Raw genomic sequence first — 24,501 nt, 5'->3', positions numbered from 1 at the left:
GACTGAGTCCATCAAAAGATTAAAGTCTCCTCCCAATATTATATCATGAAGGGTGCCAGCAGCTTGCAACATCCCTTCAAGATCTATAAAAAAGCCCTGATAATCAACGTTAGGTGCATAAATATTAGCCAAAATATGACTTTGTCCCTGTATTTCAGCTAAAACAATAATGACTCTTGCTAATTTATCTTTACTCTGTTTGAGACATTTGAATTGTAGATGTTTACATATCAGTGTAATGACTCCCCTGCTCTTACTCGAGCCAGCACTATTAAAAAAATGCCCACCCCATATCTTCTCAAATTTTTCAGCTTCCTGTGGAGAAAGGTGCATTTCTTGAAGTAACACTATATCATATTTCTTATGTTTAAGAAGAGAAATAACCTTCCTTCTTTTTATGGGTTGCTCCAACCCATTCACATTCCACGTGGAGAGAGACAATCAACTCATATTAACATTTGACACTTTGACATATAAAAAAATATATTGTGTGTCAAAAACAAGATTATAGAGACTACATTCCAACATTAGTACAACCATCAAAACCCGAACATCCCCCAGAACCAAACAAACAGAAAAAAGAAAAACATGTGCATTAACCCCGCGCAAGACAGCGGCAACTGGCGTCCATCCCTCCAAACTCAAACAGTCCATGCACGCCTACGAGAACCCATGCGAAAGCCTTGCCTTCGGATTGCTTAAGTCCTGTGTTTCAATAAAAAGTTTGTGACAGAATTACACAGCAAAAGATAATCTATAAACAAACTCCAGCCAACAGGCAGAATAAACACAAAGAACATGTAGATTCATCCATAAAACTGTCCTGAAGGTGTGACACTCTACAAAATAAACTCCAGCTGCTAGGTGGAACCAGCACAAAAAAAGCGTGCAGGTTTCTCAAACAGTCAAGCGAATGTTCAGTGAACCAGTCCACTCGGCTGCAACATGAGTGCAAGCAAATGACTTACTCCAATGGCTTTGCAAGAAATTCTCCACAAAACAAACTGCAGCCAATAGGCAGAATAAGCACAAAGAGCATGTAGATTCATCCATAAAACTGTCCTGAAGGTGTGTTACTCTACAAAATAAACTCCAGCAGCTAAGCGGAACAAGCAACAAAAAAAAAGCGCAAAGTTTCCTCAAACAGTCAAGTGAATGTTCATTGAGCCGGTCCACTCAGCTGCAATGTGAGTACAACAAGATGACATACTCCATTGAGTTTATGAAGGACATCGCTTGCTGTGGGCATGTGAATGTTTTACGGCCATCCTTAGCATCTATTCTCAATTTGGCCGGGAATATCAGCGCAAAAGCGACCTTCCGTTGATGTAAAGGTTTCTTGCATTCCTTGAATCGATCACGTTACTCTCTTGTCGAATTTGCAAAGTCTGGGAACAAGAAAATGCTGTGGTCCTTCCAAGAAAGCCTTTGTTTACTCCTCACGTAACACAAGATCTTTATTGGATGATCTCAGAAATTTGGCCAGAACTGATCGGGGCCTGTCTCCCTCCGCGGGTCACCAGCAGGAACCCTGTGAGTTCGCTCGATTTCCAGCTTATGGCCTGCTATGTCGAGCAGATTCGGAAGGAGCCCATCCAGGAATTTCACCATATCCTGTCCCTCTTCGCCCTCAGGAATTCCGAAGATATGGATGTTATTCCACCAGCTACGGTTCTCCATGTCCTCCAACAAAGTGTGCAGAGTTTGCCGTTCACACATCTGATCCTCGCATGGCGTCACGTGACCTCCCCTAGCATTTCATATTCTTAAAATAAAGTAGTGATCCTAAATGACCTAAGACAGAGAATGTTTTCTATGATTAAATGTCAGGACTTGTGAAAAACTGAGTTTAAATGTATTTGGCTAAGGTGTATGTAAACTTCTGACTTCAACTGTCAAACAGTTGTGCTCAAAAGTTTGCATACCCTGGCAGAAATTGTGACATTTTGGCATTGATTTTGAAAATATGACTTATCATGCAAAAAAACTGTCTTTTATTTAAGGATAGTGATCATATGGAGAGGTCACGTGACGCCATGCAAGGAGCAGACGTGTGAGTGACGATCTCTGCGCACTTTGCTGAATTTTCAATTATTTTCATATTATAATCTGGTGAAATTTGATACACCCAGTTACACATTTGCCCTTTGTTGCAAAACATGGCAAAGAAGTCAGAATCCTCGGGCTCTGGAGACATTAAAAGACACTTACGTGTTCAGGATGAAAGCCCCGACAGGCCTACAGACCGGGGACTCGATTTGGATGGTGCGGCGGGAGAAGGAATCCAGCTTCAGTTGTCCAACATGTCGGTGATGTTGACGAAGATTCTTGCTGACTTGGAGGATCTCGCTCTAATACGTCAATGGATTACGGCGATGGAAATAAAATTCTCCGAGTTAGGTACAAGAGTGACTGAAGTTGAAAAACAAATTGATTCTTTGGAATCTTCGGAGAGGGAATTAACGGCTAATCCACCCACAACCAAAGTTGATCTGGAACATCTCCTTGAAAAACTTGAAGATCTTGAAAATAGAAGCCGCAGGAATAACGTTCGAATTGTTGGAATTCCTGAGCATGAGGAGGGCAGAAATATGGTGAAATTCCTAGACGAGTTTTTCCCGAGTCTGCTCGACATAACAGGCCACAAGCTGGAAATTGATCGAGCTCACAGAGTCCCAGCTCACAGATTTGCTGAGGGAGACAGGCCCCAACCGATTCTGGCCAGATTTCTGAGATCATCCGATAAAGATCTTGTGTTGCGCCAGGCGAGGAGCAAAGGGAAGCTCTCTTACATCAGAAAAAGATCTCGTTCGCTTTGATGTTTCCAGCCAAACTGAGAATATAAATGAAGGTCGGTCGCAAAGTATTTACATGTCCAAATCTGGCAATGTCTTTTATAGAATCAGTGTCTGAGTAAACCACTGGATGTTTCTCATGTGAGTGGGTCTGACTCACTGTACTTACTCTTGAGGAAGCTGGGCGACATTTTGGGTTTTTTGCGTTGACTCCGCCGAGCAGCTGGAGCTTGTTTTGTGAATAACACTTTTCCTTAAAGAAACTTTTGCATTGATGAAAGATTACTTTTGCATTGAAGTTCCCGGACAGATTGAGAGTGGACACTACGGATGACCGCAAAATATCTACATGCTGCTCACACAAAGGATGTCTTTTATAAAGTTGACGGATTATGTAAATCATGGTATATACTTTTATGAAGCCTCCGAGTGAATTGACTCGATCATCCGGGGAACCGGGATGCCGGTTTTGTTTCTTTTTGTATTGGTTCCGCCTAGCAGCTGGAGCTTGTTCTATTGAATAACACTCCTTCGGAACAGCTGTGGATTAATCTGTTCATTCTTCGTACTTATTCCTCCTGCTGGCTGTAGTTTGTTTTTTGTTTATTTATTTTTTTACGAGACATTGGAATGATTACGTCATCCGCTGTACTCATAACAGCTGGCTCACTGAACATTTGTTTGTCTGTCCGAGGATTCTGAATGGTTTTATATCAGCTGAAATTTGTTTTGTGGAAGATCACATCCTTGAGACAGTTCTGTGAATGAATCTACACATTCTTCGTGTTCATTCTTCCTATTGGCTGGGTTTATTTTACAAAGTATTTTCTGTTATGTAATAAATTGAGCAATCCGATGGCAAAGCTGTCGTGGGGGCTTGTGGGCGTTCATGGACCTTTTGAGTTTAGAGCCAGTTGGCGACAATCCCTCTAATATTAATATTCATATATATATATATATATATATATATATATATATATATATATATATATATATATATATATATATATATTTTTTTTTTTTTTTTTTTTTTAATTAAAAAAAACTTCCATTATTATTTATTTTCACACAAATTATTATGCTCTATCAATTTTCAATAAAAATAAATTTATTTTTCCATCTTGATACTCTTTGTGATGAAAAAAAAAAGAAGCTAATTTTCCTTCAGTTGTGCCTTTAGCCCCATTGTATCTAATATATAAGGAATTCAAGTGCCTAGTCTAGTGTATTTGTGTAAAATCCAAACATATTTGCTGTGTTAAGCAATTTTCCCTGAATAGTTTTACCCTAGGCAATAGAGGTAAAACCATGGTGCAGATTTAATATGATGTAATGAATCTTACATTGCAAAATTAATAATAATAATAATAAAAACATCATTTACTACTACATATCCGGGTTGACAAAACTGGTAAACTTTAAAAATAAAGTGAAGATTGCATTGACCCTAGTCTACACAAACTGCTCTTAAATAATCTTTAAAATACACTGAAATTCTTAGTTTATTTTCAGGTAAAAATCTAACCTGGGTTTGTTGTCCTCTGCTTAACTAGAGACTGAATAATATGTGAATATGCTTATGCAATTATAATCTCTGAATGGTTTATCCATACATTAAACTTTTATGTGTGATAATGTTTTTTTAAAAAAAGTTTGTTTTTTTTTTGTTTGTTTTTTTAAACTGCTAAATTAGGATAACTTTGTAGCCACAAAACCTGTTGGTTTTGTCTCAAAATCCAGTGTGCTGTCTCCTTAGCATTCTTGAGTATCACGGATGTCAACAGTCTCTCTGCTCCTCCCACCCAGCTCTCTCACTTGAGTTATGACACTTGCCAGTGGAAGATTCTTTTGAGTCTCATTTCTTGTTTGTAATAGATTTACATTCCAGAGAAATGTCCAAGGACAGGTGTTGTTCGTGCCCCGGTTTTTGGGCGTTTTACGAAAGACTTTTTAAACCGTCTACGAATGAAACGGGAAAAGACGGGAATACTGACAAATCTCAGACACAAAGCGCCCTTAAACCGCCCAATTTATCGCCACATGTGCCCGACGGTGACAGCGGAGAGATCTACACGGCGCTGTGGCCCTTCCAGGCTCGCGCAAAAGAGGAACTGTCCTTCCAGGAGGGAGAACTGTTCCGAATCCACGAGCGCGCCGGTGACTGGTCGAAAGCCGTTAAACTCGACACAAACGGCAAGGTGACAGCTGAGGGCTTCGTTCCTCACAATTACCTGGCGAGAAGGGAGACGGCGCAAAAACATCCGTGAGTAGGCTACGGTATTTTCTATACACCTCTGCGTAATACGACAACCCGGTTCGCCAGAGTCCAGTACTGAAGTTGTCGAGTAGCACGCTCGCAGTGATAGGGTGTTAATACAGTGTCACATCAAAATATATAAAAGTGAAGTTTAAACTAATAGTGTTTAGATAGTTATATTGCATGTTAATATAGGGATGACCGGGATAGTTGTCACAACAAGGGCATTTTTGTTTCCCAGTAACGATAAGATAAGGTTCAAAAATCCAAAAGCGTGTTTTTCTAGTCTAGTGTGACAATATGCCCCGCTGTCTGGGGGAAGTTGTCACAAAACGCCAATGTGTGTCCACTGAAGCTTTTTTGTTGCCAAGTTTCCAAGGTATTTGGTTAAGCAGAAATTTACTTTTAAAAATATTATTTGATGTTTTCTCTCTATAAAACATTACAAACAGCTCTACACTCAAAAAAAAAGATTTTTGCTTCTTGTTCAAATTTACTTAAAATGAATTAACACATTCTAGAACATTTTGTCACAACTTGATTTCATTGCATTCTAACCAATGAAATCAGTTTGTAAAATGGAAGTTTACTTAATCCATTTGAGTTGGGACTACATAAATATTTCTTGTGGTGTTAATGTAGCATTGATTAAACTGGGCAGGGGATTTACATTTCCCAACATGCTTTTGCATGGGATAGGGAGAGTAAATGTTAAAATATGTGTATGCGCTTTGAGATCAAAATAAATACAAATAAGAGTGTGCAGCTCCTGAAATGTTGTGTTCTTGTTTAGTTGGTATTTTGGAATGCTGAACCGCTTTGAGACCCAGAATTTGCTCTTGGCACCTGGAAATGGAATAGGTTCTTTCCTGTTGCGTCGCAGCGAAAAAGACAACGTAGGATGCGTGCTATCAGGTAAATCAGAGTGACATTAGGTTCCACCATAACTGATATTTTATAGTCCTAATTAATTATGTTTTGCCTACCTACAGGGCATACATCATAAAAAGTATTCAATTAAATACATTAAAATATTTTCATGATAGTAGACAAATCTCTGAAGAACTGTTTTTGTTACAGTAGATTTGTGCTTTTTTTATACAGTCTAAAAAATGTCCTTCTGAAAGTACAAGTGTCTCCTCTGTCCCTTCTGTTGTGCAAAAGCTACACCCTGCATCCTTCTCTGTGTCTCATTCTGTCAGTGGTAATCAGTGATACTGAAGTGAAACACATTAAAGTCCATGAGGATAATAATGGGAGGTTCTATTTGGATCAGAGTCACATGTTTCCGAGCCTGGAAAAGCTGGTGGAGCACTACAGGAGGTATTCCTTGGACTCTGCCCCCCGCCTCACACACCCCTGCAAACGGGTGAGTGAAAGAGAAAGAGAGAGATACTGTATAAGGCAAGCTGAGGATAAATAATTATCTCCCAAACTACAATGCAGAAAACAATAATAGGTTAAGTGAATAGCAGGTGTGTAAGGTTTCTATTTAAGACATTGTGACGTTCTCACTTAAATATGTGCCATTCAAGAGGAACTAAGATAGTGAGACACCTACCACAAGAAAACATCTGTGACATGAGGAGACTGTCTGGCGGAAAGAGTAATTCAGCATCCTTTTTAAACAATTAGCCATGTGCAATAAACATTTCAAGACACCAAACAAACTAATTCAAATCACTTGCTTTTATAATCCTAAACCTTGCATATTGGGTTGAAGTCCTTATAAAAAAAGCTCATTTTAGATCAAAGAACTCATGATTATTAAATGCCAATTTCTTTTCAGCCCTTAAAATTTGAACTAATCAAATTAACTATAGATTTACAATTTTATCAACTTCTTTCATTATATATTATTTATTTCTTATATTATACCACATAGTATATTCTGTCTATATACAGTTTTCCCCTATATACTGTACCAGTTGTATCACCACAAACCAAACGTACAATATGTATTGTATATGTTACATTTGTTTTCTATTTCACTGTGTGCTTCCCCTTCAAGAGTTTCTCTTTGTTTTGTCTAATGCCAACAGCCAGAACCAAAACCACAGGATCTTTCCCACCAAACGGTAGATGACTGGGAGTTACCGAAGGAAGAGTTCACTCTGGAAGAGGAGCTCGGCAAAGGATACTTTGCTGATGTTTACCGTGGAAAGTGGAAAGGCATGGTCAATGTGGCCATTAAGATCCTCAAAAATAATGGTAGGGTTGGTGCATGTGCTTTGGTTATATTACCTCCTAAGGCTAAACTCTTAGCCGGAATCCACAAGTCAGCTTTACCTATTTTTTCTGATCATGTAACTGCTTGTGAATGTGAGAAATGTTGGGTTTCTTGTTCTGTGACTGTGTAAGAGCTGGAAGAATGAGAGCACAGAACACACTGAGAACTCTTGTAAAGTTAGTTCCAGTATTTCAAATTGTTCAAATATTTCCCTGTAGGAGCAATTTACATATTTTGTAGTTTTATTAATAAATAATATGTTACTCATTCACATCTTGTTGGACTGATTAGTTGTGGAAGGACTCACCCTGCTAGTCAGCTGATGTTGATCATCTGAACGGCTTTATTGTCTCTCACCCTTCTCCTTTAGAGTCTATAAACCACAGGGAGTTTCAGATGGAGACTCAAATATTGAAAAAGCTCAGACACAGGCATCTCATCACACTGTTTGCCATTTGCTCAAGCTCCACCCCCTTCTACATCATCACTGAGCTTATGGAAAAAGGCAACCTGCTTGATTTTCTGCGAGGTCAAATCTCTATCCTTTCACTCTCAGCTGTCAATAGGGTTGCCACCTTGGCCCTGTAAAATTCCTGGACACTTGATCAATGACGGAAAAACATATTGCTGGTCATCATACAAGAAATAAAACATATTATTTAGGATTGTTTACTCCTTGTTTGATATGGAAATTACTGCATATATAGCATATAATCCAATCAAACAACATTAATACAATCAAAATAAAGTTTGCCTATTTTTATACACATTTAATACACATTTCAACTTCACAACAAAATTCCATCAAAATGAATTGTGTAATTTTTTAACAAAATTAAATAAAACAAAAATGTATTATTTATTTATTTATTTATTTATTGTTAAAGATTAATCAATTCAATTTGATGGAATTTTAAGAAAATAAAATGTTTTAAAATGTATAAATATGTACAAAGTATAAAGTTGTGAATAACATAAAAAATAATTTAAAAAAATCATACATTTAAACCAAAGGAAATCATGTACATAAACATTCCCTAAAAAATAATTTCAAGATTTACACTACGCATTTCAAGATTTATGCATTTCAATTTCATAACAAATCTCCATCAAATTGAGTTGAGTAATCTTTAGCCATATTAAGTTAAAAAAAATCTTTGATTATTTTAAATGTTACTAGTTTAATCTGGCAACACTTTACAATAATGTTCCATTCATTAACATTTGAACCTAATTATGAACGTGAGAGATCTTACAGTAAAAGGAAGGACATTCCTTTTCTGGACATGTTTTCCAGAACATTAAAGCTTTATAGTAAGTAGACAAAAGTTCTAATGATTGTTCACACAAAAGTGAAAAATCTCAACCATCCAAACAAACCAGTTCACTAAAATTAATCTGACTTTTTTATGATTCATATGAGATTGTGTTTGATTCTCCTTCTTGCATAATGTGCTAAACATATGTGTAAACGCATCAGGAAAATATTGAAATTGGAATGGAATTACATTTTTCCAGGACAGATGGCCAAAAACCTGCCGATCCTGGAAAATCCTGGATGGGTGGCAACCCTAGCTGTCAACCTAGTTAATCTTAATATTTAACAGATCCACTTTAATGTATCTTTCATTAATGTTAATTATATAATGGCCTGAAACAGTATTTGGACACTAAAAGGATTCGGCCAGCCCAAAATGAAAATTCGGTCATCATTTACTCACCCTAGTGTCATTTTAAACCTGTATGACTTTTTGACTTCACACAAAAGGAGACATTTGGCAGTCCATGGAAGACTAAAAAGCATATGGGTTTGGAACGACATGAGCATGAGTAAATGATGGCAGGATTTTCATTTTTGGATGAACTATCCCTTTAAGCCTCACTTAGAAAATGTTTGCATGTTGTTGCATAAGATTACAATTTATCAAACTAACTGGTATGTATTTTAAAGAACAAACGCAGACCTTTCAAGCAAAATATTTAAAATTCATGAGACACTTGTTGGACACTTAATGTGATGAACTACACCTGTGGTTACTCTGCTTGGACACTGTGGGAATTTGAGACTAACTGACTTCATACATTCACTAAAAATTACCTTGGGGCCAGTTAGTTTAAAGAACTTTCAGAAATGACTTAGAAAAGAAAAGTTAGTTGTGAGAAAAGCACTAGCATCCTTTGTAAGCAAATGCAGCTTGGTCTGATATTTTGTAACCTTTCCTATAAAATTCATACATTTAAAAGTGTGTCTCAAGTGTCCAAATACTTTTTGGGACCACTGTGTACACACTCATATCCTTGTACACATTTTTTTATGTCTTTTAGCAAAACACCCTTTTTATTGTCACACATTTCACACAAAATGCAGTTTTAAAGTAGATTCCTTCTATTTTTCCTTCCTACAGGTGAGGAGGGGCGGAACCTGGAGCAGCAGGCAATAACAGACATGGCAAGTCAGGTGGCTGATGGGATGGCATATCTTGAGGAGCAGAACAGCATTCACAGAGACCTGGCAGCCCGCAATGTTCTAGTGGGACAGAACTACATCTGTAAAGTGGCTGACTTTGGACTAGCTCGAATTGTCAAGGTAAGGATTGCCTTCTAGTTGATAAAGGGATGGCGGGGGCGGGGGGGGATATTATAATGTGAGATTATGTGCTATTGTGAGTCATATACAGCCAAACCCATATGACTTTCTTATGCAGAATACAAAAGGAGATGTTTTAAGAAAGATGCCTCAGTTTAAAGCTTTTAAAAAGTACCCAAAAGTATTGTAAATGTAGTCCATGCAACAAGTGCATCATATTCCAAATCTTCTGAAGGCAGATGATAGGTTTTGGTGAGAAACAACCCTAAATTTAAGGTGAAAGTCTTGACGTCTGTTGCACATACATGAGCACTATGAGAGAACCTCGTTCCCAGTGGTACACATGAGAACTTGCATTGTTTTTAGCAGAAACACAAGTTTTTGCATAAAAAAGAAAGCCATTAAGAACTAACTTTTCTCATGGTGCTTGTGTTCTACAGAACAAAGAAGGTCATATGGGTTTGAAATGACATGAGCCGACATAAGGAATTTTAATTTTGGGGTAAATTTTGTTGAATACTTGAAAGCAGGATTGCTGTCATACTGTAATTGCTGTGACACACCCCTTTTAAATTTTGTGGGATAATTTGTTGGATGGCTTTTTCACAGGAGCCAATTTACTCATCTGTAGATAAAAAGATACCATATAAATGGTCTGCTCCTGAAGCTATCAGCCATGGTAGGTTCTCCAACAAATCTGATGTTTGGTCATTTGGAGTCTTCCTGTATGAAATTTTCACATATGGTGGAGTCCCATATCCAAGTATGTATACCACTCTACTGTATATATTTGTTTATGCAGATCTGAGCATGGCTAGGGTTCATCACTTTTCTGTGTGTATTTTTGCAGCTTACTCAAATCATGAGGTGTTCCATCTGATCTCGTCTGGGTACAGAATGCCTGCACCCAATAAGTGCCCATCACACATTTATGACATAATGCTGATGTGTTGGAGTGGCTCAGCAGATGAAAGGCCAGATTTCAGCCAGCTTAAATATCTCCTGGAGAGAAGCTGTTCTCGATACGTGGAATTGACCATGGAGAGCTGCAATGACACATCAGATCCAGCAGATGGCAACAATGTTTAGAGTTAACACCAGCAATGCACAGAGAGACTTAAAAGTGGGAAAATCAAAAAGAATAGTTATTTTTGCGTAACTCTATTTTAAAATGTTGTAAACATCTGTTTACCCATTTCTTTGACCCTTTTTTGCAGTATTCATGCATTTTTTACTATTTTCTAATTTCATGTGACATTCACATTTAATTTAATAAGCCATGTCCTCAAATCCAATCAGAGAATACCAGCCAATACTGAAGATTATTTTTATACTACTGTGATGTTTCTTTCCCATCCAGAGGGAAAGACAGATGTTTCTGAGTGGATCAGATGCTTGGAATAATAAATAAAACCAGTACTGAGCCTTTTGTTTTCACTTTACCAAATGATATAATATCAGCCGGATCCCAATCCACAAATCTGCACTGGCTTAAAGAAACCTGAAAACATTTAAGGGGGCTGTATCAAGCATTGTTTTATCATTTAATTTTTTTCACTTACAGTTTCACTTAAAGGAATAGTTAACCCAAAAATGAAAATTCTTTCATCATTTACTCACCCTCATGCCATCCCAGATATGTATGACTTTCTTTCTTCTGCTGAACACAAACAAAGATTTTAGAAAGATATTTCATCTCTGTAGGTCCTCACAATGCAAGTGAATGGGTACCAAAATTTTGAAGCTCCAAAAAGCACATAAAGGCAGCGTAAAAGTAATCCATAAGATTCCAGTTGTTAAATCTATATCTTCAAAAACGATGTGATAGTTGTGGGTGAGAAAAAGATCAATACTTAAGTCCTTTTTTACTATAAATTCTCCTCCCTGGCCAGTAGGTGGTGATATGCACAAAGGAAGAAGAATGGGAAAGTGAAAGTTGAGATTGATAATGAAAGAGGACTTAAATATTGATCTGTTTCTCAAACACACCTATCTTCTGAAGATAAGGATTGAACCACTGGAGTCGTATGGATTACTTTTATGCTGCCTTTATATACTTTTGGAGCTTCAAAATGTTGATACCCATTCACTTGCATTGAATGGACCTACAGAGCTGAAATATGTTTCTAAAAATCTTCATTTGTGTTCAGCAGAAGAAAGAAAGTCATACACATCTAGGATGGCATGAGGAGAAGTAAATGATGAGAGAATTTTCATTTTTGGGTGAACGATCCCTTGAAGGTTCACTTGCAAAGATAGCATGTTTGTTTACATAATTCAGTTTTGAATGACCATCTGCTGGTGTTTAGGAATAATAGTATGTATACCACTTGCTCTTTATTACCTCACTGCAAGCGTGTTGGGCTCATTTCTGAATGCGATTTGGCTTTGTTGATGCTTAAATGTGGGCAATCATATGTTGGGGGAAATTAGTTCCTGGATTTCAGAATAAGACATTTTTTACAGCTTTAGTTTCAATGAAGAGTACAATTAACTTTTTATTTTAGAAATGAAATATAATATGACCCCTTTTATTGTCTCTGCTGCTGATCAAATCCAAGATATAAGTGAGATAGCAAACATGATATGTGTGAATAGAATTTGTCAGGTCAGTTCCTGTGGACACAGGACATTTCGCAATCAGTTTTAGTTGGTTCAAGACTTGCTAAGTGCAAATGAGTCTGCAGAGTTTCACTGGTCATTCTGCTGTTTGATTGTGTGATGTCGATGCTTTAGAAACAGATATAGACTGTTTATACTCACAATGCAGATACAACATACCTTGCATTCCCTGTTGACATAGAGGCAGGTCTTTTATTGTTGTTACTGCTGAAACATTCAAACTCAACACCGTAACATGAGCATTGCCACAACGTGTTCAAGTTTTGGCTGTGTGGTGAGCAGAAATAGAAACGGGAACACTGGGACTTGTCTGGCAGACCTAACTGGAAAAATATAGGTTATTCAGGATGAGTACTTAGTCAGCTGCACAGTGATTGGCTAGAATTACTTTCCTGCCGGAGTTTGGGCACCTCTTGTACTCTGCAATCAGACACCCAATCATTCAGACCCCAGAGGGTGGGCCACAAACCAAAGAGGAGCCATATGTGTTATATACTCTCATGGCCTCTTTCTATCTTGTTCCTTTTCAATATATCACCAGCTTTTATTTGGGAATTTCCAACTAGTTTCCATCTTTATATTTATCACAGTTTTGAGTCTTTTTATATATACAAAATCTATGAGCCACAGCAACAGAAGTGACTCAAACATGGATTTAACTGATTAGTTTAATGAACTAAAATAATGTTTTACTGATTTGTTTGGGTTGTTACACTTGACCATGTATATTTTTGGAATAACCCAACCTTTTACAGTGCAGGCACTCTGAATTTATGATCAGGGGTTCTCTGTATTGGGTCAGGCTTACTAGTACTAGTAAATATTCAGAAGCTGTTTAAATGACAGACACTTTGGACCATTTAAATACTTTGGTGGATTAATAATCCATGTACCTATGAGGTGTGCGTTCATTCATGAAGGTAGCAACAAAGAGCAGCCTTAATAAAGCAGATACATATAATGTTTGCTTGGTCAGCAATAAACAAAGCAGGGTCAAACTTCATAGCCAATTATCAGAATAAACCCTTCTACTATAAACACCATTGGTAATAAAGAACAGGTTGAAATAATACATGGGAAAACTTGTTACAGGTGTTTAATATGCTAATTCCAGTCTGCTAAAAAATATTTTCTGAAAGAGTTCAGCATCTGAATGAATAATTTTTCACTGTTTAAATAAATACTTTTCTACATAATCTACATTAAAGCCAGATGCTTTCTCTTTTCCTTTTTTACTGTTACCAAGAATTGTGTGTGTCTCAACCTAAACAAGCAGTATTGGAACACATCCAGGAACGTGTCTGTTCACAAATTCATCTGTGTGCGTGTTCAACTTTGTACAGAGTAACCTAGAAGTACGGATGAGACTGGAGGAACGCTTTGCATGAGCATGTTCGCATAAAACCACTTGCTGGGAGATTCCACAGTCCGTCATGACTAAGGCTGTGTGCCAGTTTTAGGTCTTGTCTCTGTTTGGAAACAACTGTGGCATCAGTGACAGACATCTACTGCCACCAAAATATTCAACTAGGCAAAAGTTCAAGTAACGGGAACATTAAACACTGGCCCAAATAAAATGTTACATAGGCGAGTGGTGACATGAGGAGCAGGGCTGTCGTAGAGGGATGGTGGGGGTAAAGGGAAGACTACCGGGAATGTTGTCCCATGCCTATATCAAGTGGGGCCTACTAAGGTCCTGGTGTTACCAACCCATAAAAAAATTGTCCCAGGCCCTGTGAATTTAAGCAGCTGTAAACTTAGTTTGTTAACTAAATACTATCAGATATGAAAAGACCTTAAATGGTAGTTATAAATAACCAATTATTTTGTGCAGGTCATGCCTGATTCTATTGTGGAAAAGGGCAGTGAAGGTGTGTTAAGTCATTGTGTCATATCATTGTTCTAACCAACATTTAAAGAAATAGTTTACCCACATTTCTTTTATTCTGTCTTCATTTAATCATCCTCATGTTGTTCCAAACCCATATTTCTTTCTTTCTTCTGTGGAACACAAAAGGACATGCTTGAAGAATATTATGCTGCTCTTTTCCTTCCAAAGAAAGTTCCAAAAAGAACCAAAAAGTACCATAGAAATAGTAGTGCTGGGAAATTTGAAGAGTTTCCGCAGTTTCTATAATTAACCTCACCAAATTTTTTCCCCGCTTCCTGTGGCTAAAATTGCCATTTATAAATTTCCAAGAGGTACACGCTCAACTCGAATGCACATCCTTGCACAGAAACTGATTGTGTGGAGCAGTGCATGCTTATTCATTATGTGCAATACATGTCCCGGGCATAATAAACACGGTAGCGGATTTATTGTTCGGAGAGTGGAGAGTTCACCTGCAAGTGGTGAGCCAGGTGTGGGAGAGAAATGGTCAAGCTGCTATCTCTTTGTATCACCCAAAAATGCTCGCTCATTGTCATCTGAACCAGTGTCAAAAGCAAAACTGCATGAGAGAGACCCAGGGTGTTCGTTTACACTTAAGTTTATCTTGCCAATAAAGTTTGATATAAACTGAATCTGCCCATTTGATCCTATTATTAAAAAACGTCCACTGAAAGTGGCAGAAAACTTTTAATTACAGCATGTCCACCAATTTCATGGCATGTATACACAAAATGTGTCTAAACTCTATCAACATTTTTTTTTTTTTTACATATTTAAATATTTAAAATAAATGATAACTAGTTTCTTTGAGACAAAATATAAAGTTAATATATTTATGAATATATTTGAATGTGTTTTTAATGTTTATTCAAGTACTATGATACATTGCAATTAATCACAGAAAACTGTGCAATTAATGTTTTAAAAAATTAATTGATTCACAGCACTAATTTTCAAATATTCTGAAGCCATATGATAGCTTGTTCTGTGTGAGGAACAGACTGGAATTTAAGTCTTTATTCACTGAAAATCTTCCCCTTCACGGTAGCTCTCAAATCTCATTCGCACTTGCTCATATTTAAACTTGGCATCAATGAATTTCATATCAAATTCAGTCTTTGTTTATGATCCAGAGGCTTTTATAAAACATCCATCACAGCAGGCTAGCTCAAAAAGTAATGTTTAGTTTGAGAACAAACAGTCCTTCCTTTTATCAGAATTAGTAACTAGAGAGTTGTTTAAATAGTTTGTTGCTGTATTATGTAGTTCATGGCAAAGTATACACAGCTGGTTTATTTTTGTCCAATATTCTGCTTTTAAATCAATGCCACTTTCTATGAATAGCAACAGGTTTGGGGCACATGTGATTACCCTTCATAAGCCGACTAAGTCAAAAAGACTTCTTTTCTTTTTGCCATTCATGCTTACAAATGGCTATGGTGTTGTGATTTTCTTATTTACAGTAGCTAGTTTCTAAAGGTTAATTCTGCTAGCTGTCTGTGACAGAAGGATGTAACTTGATAAATACTGCTTGAGTTTAATCGCCACATGTATGATAGATGCCTCCAATCTCAATCCTCTGAGCAGGTTGCAGTGTTATATAAACCGTATTAGTGACCTGTCTCAGCACTGTGTTTTAATTACACTAAAGCCTGCTTAGTTCCAAATGTCTTGCACACAGGCTGTCCGTCAGGCTCTCTTTGTTTGTACAACAGCAGAGTCAGTTACCTGTTGTTAGTGTAGTGCTAATCCATTTTATATAAAAGTACATTTCCATTGCAAATATACGGAGATCACACCATAAAGTGGGCTGCAGTCAGTCATTTATTCATAGCAAATATTGTAATCACAAAGTGCACCCAATAATACAGTGGTTCACACTAAAAAACATTTTAGTTTCACAGCTTTGATTTGGTCATAAAAAAAAATTAAATAAAAAAAAAAGCATTATAACATGACATAAAAGCAGCCAATTTTTACTAAAAAGAAAAAGAAAAATGGAGCCTCCGTCGCCTGCGTCTGCCCACGGTGACTCCCGGATGGGGAGAAGGGGGTGGCATTGGATTGGGGGTGGTTTATGAGGGGAGGGGAGATCCAGGCTCTTTCGCGGAGTCATTGCTCTCACTCAGTTGTCTCTTCAACACAATCTCCTTGGCAACACAGGTCACCTGACCATTTGTCACTGTGTAGGTACCAGCCCTGCCAATCAAAAATCACAGATAAAATTGATGGTTTGCCTTGCATAAACAAAAAAATATGACTCTTATTCAAATGTTTCAAATAGAAGCTAGGCAGCCCCCTACATTGCGAGTAATTCACTTGCATATGAGACTTAATTTCGCGATATGCGACTAAAATGTCTGTTATTAGCCACTGGCTAGTAAATATCTGATTTCACTTGCCAATCGAGTTGTATAGTGACGAAGCACTGAGATCCTTTACTGAATAAATATCTGGCGATTAAGAAGCTGGATTCAGCCTCGTCTTTCACTTCGTGTTGTGTCTCGTGAGCGTGCACTCTAAAGGAAACTGGCCTTATTTGGCTACACTGGACCCTGAGGTGTTGTGATCGCGGTGTCACCATCGCTTTAGTTGAGCCATAATATGCCATAGTTACATTTACATTGCATTTAACAACATCAACTCTGATTTTGGTGAAACATTTCCACTGACTGTTTTCACAACATGCTCCGTTTTACAGTATCTATAGACCAGTAATGCGCCTGTTTGACATCTGTTGAAAGGTAAAAAATGCTACAAAACTCGAGAGCTTGAAGACTGGAATTTGAGAACTTGTACAAGCAAGTCAAACACATTATGCAAGTAAAAGTTTCCTTTTGGCTCACTCAGTGTATTGTGTGTAGATGAGATCCTAGCACCCCATTTTCATTTTATGTCTCTTTTAATATACTTTGTTATTTACCATCAGTTGGTGATCAAAAAGAAACGAATCATACATTGCACAGACGAGGGGAAAACAACTGTGCAGCTACTCTCTCGTTAATGCGAGGCCATGCTCACAGAGCTGCCGGTTCTCTTAAAGAGACAGTGCCATTTTAGCACCTGTTATACATATCAATGTAAACTCAATGTAAATTGCACAAGCGCAATTTTTTTTCATAGTAGTTTTGACATAGAACTTAAATGATTATTTGTTTATATAATTATTGAATAATTGTTATATGTGCTATTCTATGTTCATTGTTAGGTTCCAACCTTGTGAACATTTAATAAAATAAAAAATGTGTATTAAATTTATAAGTGACAACAGCTTCAATTTCATGACATAATATTAATTGATTGAATGTGAAATTTGTACATTAAATAAAAAACAAAATAAAAAAAATAAAATGTGGTTAAAATTATGAAAAGTGAAGAATAAAATAAAACGTACAATGCCGCATACTATATTGCGTGAAGTCATATATATGAATATTATAAATATGTGAAGATGCCCCCTTCTCGATTTGCTTAATATCTTTAGTTTTCATTTGCATTCCACTTACATGTCCTCAAAATCTGGCGAGTAAAAACAAAAATTTACTAGCCAATGGCAATTCTTTCTCCATGTTCGTAGAGGGTTGCTGGGCCTAGCCAAAAACAAACAAAGCTCTCAAACTCACTTCTGCTGGGATTCAAATCCTGCTGGGTTCTGCTTCCCAAAGAAGAAACTTGACCACCAGTGGCCAGAGTCCTGCCGTGCCAGACCTGCCGTAAAATAAATCATTTAGCTTTTCTTTCCCTTAACCATGAAAATGCAATAATATATATATATATATATATATATATTTGAAATGGATCGCAGTTGATATAAACATTTTCAGATGACATACCTGGTGGGTGTGGAATGACCTCCCCAGTGTACTCCGAACTGCCACAGGAACTATTGCTGGAGGTAGATCCAATGCGCCCTAAAACATGAATATAAAATCCAATTAAAAGGGACCCATTTGCAACTAAGGGTCATTATGTTAAAAGAATAAGAATGTGTTGCCTTTCTGTGCACAGCAAGAATTGTTAATTCATATTCTTATCAATCTCTATATCTCACTAATAAAGGATATATTTAATATTTTTTCGAGTTCTGATTTATGATAACGTAAAACAGAATATGATCTTGAACATAAAATGAACTCACTTCGGTAGTAATCATGAGTGGCGATGAGGGAACCGGTAGATGGAATTGCTGCCATTTTCCCCGTCCTCTTTCAAGGGTCAACCGTGTGGAGATTGGAAAGATGGAAGACCTGTTTAAAACAAAAAGTTCACAGCATTGATGAGGACTATCTGAGCAGCCTTTGAAGATGAGAGCTGCATTGCACCCCGCAAAGATTTGATGCCGTTTAAACCATGCCAAGATCACACTCAAGGTGCTCCCAGGTCAACCAACTAGTACTCAGATGTGCGCACACAAAAAGCCTTGCATTGGTATTTTCTTGGTACTGATAGCTGGACTGTGAGATTATTCACGTAGAACACAGTTCAGGTTCATAGAAGTGTCATCATGTTTTAGATATGGAGGAACAAGAGAATGTTCCATTGAAACTGGAGAAATTATACTCCAGATTGTGATGATACTTGAAAACAGCTGTTACCTCAAGTATCAAGTTTCTACATCCAGCTACCCAGTTTGCTTAGAGCAGTGGAGACCCAGATTGGCACTGGAACATGCAGGCATTTCAGCTCACAATTCATGACACTCGTGCACACTTGTTGAATGTATGAAAGTAACGGTTTTCCAATAAGTATATCCAAGTTTATAATATACTATATATACACACACACACACATATACATACGTGTGAATGTGGACAAAACTAGTTTAACTAGTATTTCCAATGGAATTAAGTTTTGTTTGTGTGGCCTGTAGACGTCAATGTCATGTTCCAGGTGGGAACTGGGATTTACCAGGCGACCTGGTTAATACCCTTCTGTGCTAGATAGTGCGGATGAGACCTACAGCAGTCAGCCAAATGATTTAAAAAGCTGACATGTAATAAGTGAAACTTATTTCAACACAGCTTTAAAGAAAATCATGCATTAACAGAAAATGAAACTGTAATATCTATAAAGTCTTAAAATTTGTATAAAAATAAATAAATATATTTCCCCTCTGGCTAGCAGTATAAATATAATGCCAATATTACTTACGTGCAGAGCAAGTCATGGTTTAAAATTGCTAAACTAAGTAAGATTTATGGGCCAGTGTTTAAACAAAAATTTTGTATGAAATGTAAGATTAATGACTAATGTCTTTGAAGTCCATCCTGGATTAACTGCATAAATTTACATTGATGAAACAGACCAAGAAAACAGTGAAAGAATTACAAGTGTTGATAAACATCAAGTCAGACTATGGGGTTTACTTATGACTCACAAAAACGTGATTTCAGATTATTTGATGAACAGTAGTCTTAGTTGATTTATCTACTGGTGCCATCACAGAACAATTTATATGACTTAAGTTCTTAAATAAAAATAAAAACGTTTAAATATAGGTCTTCTACCTGTTTCCACTGCCTGTCTGTCCCAAGTGACGGGATTATCTTCTAAGAAGTATATAATTATCTTCTTAATGCATTCAGTTCTTTTCTAATTTACTTACCTTTTAAGTGTGGAAAGTGCTGATGATGGTGGTAAAGCACCAAATGCAAGGATTGGTCGGGTAAACGCTAGGCGACGGGGCCCATTTGTAGTTGTGTTTGGGTTAAACCCTCCAAGGTCTTTCGCTCTTCTCCGATCAGACTTCTACTTTGTGAAGAACGCTTGCTATTTATCAAGAGAGTGACGATAAAAATCTGTCCCTCCCAAGGGGCGTGGTTTGGTTGCTGGCACAAGTTAGAGGGCGTGGCTTGTTCGCTGGCACGATACTGGGTCACAACAACGTCCATTCACGGAGACTACGTGGGACGGGGAGTTCGCAGCTGTCATAGACAAGGTCAGATAAGCGCCCCCAAAACAACCTCAATCCACATATTAACGATTCCATTGAGGTCACATGCCTTGAAAGCTTGTTGGTCAATAAGCCTTTTTAAAGCACATCTAAAGCATAAATTGTCAGCTATACAGGTGCATCTCAATAAATTAGAATGTCGTGGAAAAGTTCATTTATTTCAGTAATTCAACTCAAATTGTGAAACTCGTGTATTAAATAAATTCAATGCACACAGACTGAAGTAGTTTAAGTCTTTGGTTCTTTTAATTGTGATGATTTTGGCTCACATTTAACAAAAACCCACCAATTCACTATCTCAAAAAATTAGAATACATCATAAGACCAATAAAAAAAAACATTTTTAGTGAATTGTTGGCCTTCTGGAAAGTATGTTAATTTACTGTATATGTACTCAATACTTGGTAGGGGCTCCTTTTGCTTTAATTACTGCCTCAATTCAGCGTGGCATGGAGGTGATCAGTTTGTGGCACTGCTGAGGTGGTATGGAAGCCCAGGTTTCTTTGACAGTGGCCTTCAGCTCATCTGCATTTTTTGGTCTCTTGTTTCTCATTTTCCTCTTGACAATACCCCATAGATTTTCTATGGGGTTCAGGTCTGATGAGTTTGCTGGCCAGTCAGGCACACCAACACCATGGTCATTTAACCAACTTTTGGTGCTTTTGGCAGTGTGGGCAGGTGCCAAATCCTGCTGGAAAATGAAATCAGCATCTTTAAAAAGCTGGTCAGCAGAAGGAAGCATGAAGTGCTACAAAATTTCTTGGTAAACGGGTGCAGTGACTTTGGTTTTCAAATAACACAATGAACCAACACCAGCAGATGACATTGCACCCCAAATCATCACAGACTGTGGAAACTTAACACTGGACTTCAAGCAACTTGGGCTATGAGCTTCTCCACCATTCCTCCAGACTCTAGGACCTTGGTTTCCAAATGAAATACAAAACTTGCTCTCATCTGAAAAGAGGACTTTGGACCACTGGGCAACAGTCCAGTTCTTCTTCTCCTTAGCCCAGGTAAGACGCCTCTGATGTTGTCTTTGGTTCAGGAGTGGCTTAACAAGAGGAATACGACAACTGTAGCCTAATTCCTTGACATGTCTGTGTGTGGTGGCTCTTGATGCCTTGACCCCAGCCATTCCTTGTGAAGTTCACCCAAATTCTTGAATCGATTTTGCTGGACAATCATAAGGCTGCGGCTCTCTCGGTTGGTTGTGCATCTTTTTCTTCAACACTTTTTCCTTCCACTCAACTTTCTGTTAACATGCTTGGATACAGCACTCTGTGAACAGCCAGCTTCTTTGGCAATGAATGTTTGTGGCTTACCCTCCTTGTGAAGGGTGTCAGTGATTGTCTTCTGGACAACTGTCAGATCAGCAGTCTTCCCCATGATTTTGTAGCCTAGTGAACCAAACTGAGAGACCATTTTGAAGGCTCAGGAAACATTTGCAGGTGATTAGCTGATTGGCATGTCAAAATATTCTAATTTTTTGAGATAGTGAATTGGTGGGTTTTTGTTAAATGTGAGCCAAAATCATCACAATTAAAAGAACCAAAGACTTAAACTACTTCAGTCTGTGTGCATTGAATTTATTTAATACACGAGTTTCACAATTTGAGTTGAATTACTGAAATAAATGAACTTTTCCACGACATTCTAATTTATTGAGATGCACCTGTATATCAAGATTTAAAGGGATAGAAAATTCTCTCATCATTAATTCAACCTCATGGCATCCCAGTTGTGTATGATTTTATTCGTTCTGCAGAACACAAATTAAGCTTTTTAGGAGAATATTTCAGCTCTGTTGGACAATTTAATGCAAGTGAATCATGTTCAGAACTCTGAAGGTCCAAAAAGCAGATAAAGGGGGCAAAAAAGTAATCAATACAACTCCAGTGGTTAAATCCATATCTTCAGAAGTGATATGATAGTTGTAAGTGAGACACTAATCAATATTTAAAAAAAGGACTGAAATATTGATCTGTTTCTCACCCACACCTGTCATATCACCTCTGAATACATGGATTTTACCACTGGAGTCATATGAATTACTTTTATGCTGCCTTTATGTGCTTTTTGGACCTTTAGAGTTCTGGCCACCATTCACTTGCATTGTATGGACCAACAGAGCTGAAATATTCTTCTAAAAATCTCCGTTTGTTTTCAGCAGAAGAAAGAAAGTCATACACATCTGGGATAGCATGAGGGCGAGTAAATGATGAGAGAATTTTCATTTTTGGGTGAACTATCCCTTTAACAAGAATATTTTCACATTCCAATTGATACCATTTAACTCTAGAATGTGCATATACACCAATCAGCCACAACATTAAAACTACCTGCCTAATATCTTGTAGGGCCCCCTTGTGCTGCCAAAACAGCTCTGACCCATCGAGACATGGACTCCTTAAGACCTCTGAAGGTGTCCTGTGGTATCTGGCACTAAGATGTTAGCAGCAGATCCTTTAAGTCCTGTAAGTTGCAAGGTGGGGCCTCCATGGATCGGAATTGTTGGTCCAGCACATCCCATAGATGCTCAATCAGATTGAGATCTGGGGAATTTGGAGGCCAAGTCAACACCTTGAACTCTTTGTCATGTTCCTAATACCTTTCCTGAACAATTTTTGCAGTGTGGCAGGGCGCATTATCCTGCTGAAAGAGGCCACTGCCATCAGGGAATACCATTGCCATTAAGGAGTGTACATGGTCTGCAACAATCTTTAGGTAGGTGGTACATGTCAAAGTAACATCCACATGAATGCCAAGGTTTCCCAGCAGAACATTGCCCAGAGCATCACACTGCCTCCTCCTTCCCATAGTGCATCCTGCTGCCATCTCTTCCCCAGGTAAATGACACACACACACACCCGGCCGTCCACATGATCTAAAAGAAAACATGATTCATCAGACCAGGCCACCTTCTTCCATTGCTCCATGGTCCAGTTCTGACGCTCACGTGCCTATTGTAGGCACTTTCGGCGGTGGACAGGGGTCACCATGGGCACTGACCGGTCTGCGGCTACGCAGCAAGCTGCAATGCACTGTGTTCTGACACCTTTCTATCATGGCCAGCATGACGTTTTTCAGCAATTTGTGCTACGGTAGCTCTTCTGTGGGACTGGACAAGATGGGCTAGCCTTCACCTCCACACACATCAATGAGCCTTGGGCACCCATGACCCGTTCGCCAGTTGTCCTACCTTGAACCGCTTTTGGTAGGTATTTACCACTGCATACCGGGAACACCCCACAAGACCTGCCGTTTTGGAGATGCTCTGACCCAGTCGTCCAACCATCACAATTTGGCCCTTGTCAAAGTCACTCAGATCCTTACACTTGCCCATTTTTCCTGCTTCCAACACATGAAATTTAAAAACTGACTGTTCACTTGCTGACTAATACAGGTGCATCTCAATAAATTAGAATGTCGTGGAAAAGTTCATTTATTTCAGTAATTCAACTCAAATTGTGAAACTCGTGTATTAAATAAATTCAATGCACACAGACTGAAGTAGTTTAAGTCTTTGGTTCTTTTAATTGTGATGATTTTGGCTCACATTTAACAAAAACCCACCAATTCACTATCTCAACAAATTAGAATATGGTGACATGCCAATCAGCTAATCAACTCAAAACACCTGCAAAGGTTTCCTGAGCCTTCAAAATGGTCTCTCAGTTTGGTTCACTAGGCTACACAATCATGGGGAAGACTGCTGATCTGACAGTTGTCCAGAAGACAATCATTGACACCCTTCACAAGGAGGGTAAGCCACAAACATTCATTGCCAAAGAAGCTGGCTGTTCACAGAGTGCTGTATCCAAGCATTTTAACAGAAAGTTGAGTGGAAGGAAAAAGTGTGGAGGAAAAAGATGCACAACCAACCAAGAGAACTGCAGCCTTATGATTGTCAAGCAAAATCGATTCAAGAATTTGGGTGAACTTCACAAGGAATGGACTGAGGCTGGAGTCAAGGCATCAAGAGCCACCACACACAGACATGTCAAGGAATTTGGCTTCAGTTGTCGTATTCCTCTTGTTAAGCCACTCCTGAACCACAGACAACGTCAGAGGCGTCTTACCTGGGCTAAGGAGAAGAAGAACTGGACTGTTGCCCAGTGGTCCAAAGTCCTCTTTTCAGATGAGAGCAAGTTTTGTATTTCATT

At 38.1% G+C, this 24,501-nt stretch overlaps 2 protein-coding genes across 2 annotated transcripts; one reads left to right on the top strand and one right to left on the bottom strand.

Moving 5' to 3' along the window:
• Positions 1 to 4,624: 4,624 nt before the first annotated feature.
• On the top strand, positions 4,625 to 11,346 carry ptk6a (PTK6 protein tyrosine kinase 6a; the record flags this gene model as incomplete). Its single annotated transcript, XM_051654099.1, has 8 exons — positions 4,625 to 5,058; positions 5,846 to 5,967; positions 6,255 to 6,421; positions 7,095 to 7,263; positions 7,653 to 7,811; positions 9,688 to 9,869; positions 10,479 to 10,632; positions 10,720 to 11,346. Coding segments are annotated over 8 exons (1,626 nt in total), but the record flags the coding sequence as incomplete, so codon positions are not given.
• Positions 11,347 to 16,188: 4,842 nt separating this feature from the next.
• Positions 16,189 to 20,154, bottom strand: LOC127415291 (pancreatic progenitor cell differentiation and proliferation factor A-like). Its single transcript, XM_051653989.1, has 5 exons — positions 19,988 to 20,154; positions 18,521 to 18,629; positions 18,216 to 18,293; positions 18,006 to 18,090; positions 16,189 to 16,581 (listed from the first exon to the last, which is right to left on the bottom strand). The coding sequence occupies exons 2-5, from the start codon at positions 18,573 to 18,575 to the stop codon at positions 16,458 to 16,460; spliced, it is 342 nt and encodes a 113-aa protein (XP_051509949.1). The 5' UTR covers positions 18,576 to 18,629; positions 19,988 to 20,154; the 3' UTR covers positions 16,189 to 16,457.
• Between the last annotated feature and the right edge of the window lie 4,347 nt (positions 20,155 to 24,501).

This window comes from Myxocyprinus asiaticus, chromosome 24 (assembly GCF_019703515.2).
Source record: "Myxocyprinus asiaticus isolate MX2 ecotype Aquarium Trade chromosome 24, UBuf_Myxa_2, whole genome shotgun sequence".
Taxonomy (NCBI): Eukaryota; Metazoa; Chordata; class Actinopteri; order Cypriniformes; family Catostomidae; genus Myxocyprinus; species Myxocyprinus asiaticus.
This window is presented reverse-complemented; position numbering and strand designations above follow the sequence as displayed.

Excerpts from the sequence above, each read along its gene's own strand:
- LOC127415291 (XM_051653989.1), bottom strand. The coding sequence starts at position 18,575 with ATGGCAGCAATTCCATCTACCGGTTCCCTCATCGCCACTCATGATTAC. Across the intron at positions 18,294-18,520 it reads CACTCATGATTACTACCGAA|GGCGCATTGGATCTACCTCC; the intron begins GTGAGTTCATTT and ends TTCATGTTTTAG. Across the intron at positions 18,091-18,215 it reads GGTCATTCCACACCCACCAG|GTCTGGCACGGCAGGACTCT; the intron begins GTATGTCATCTG and ends ATTTTACGGCAG.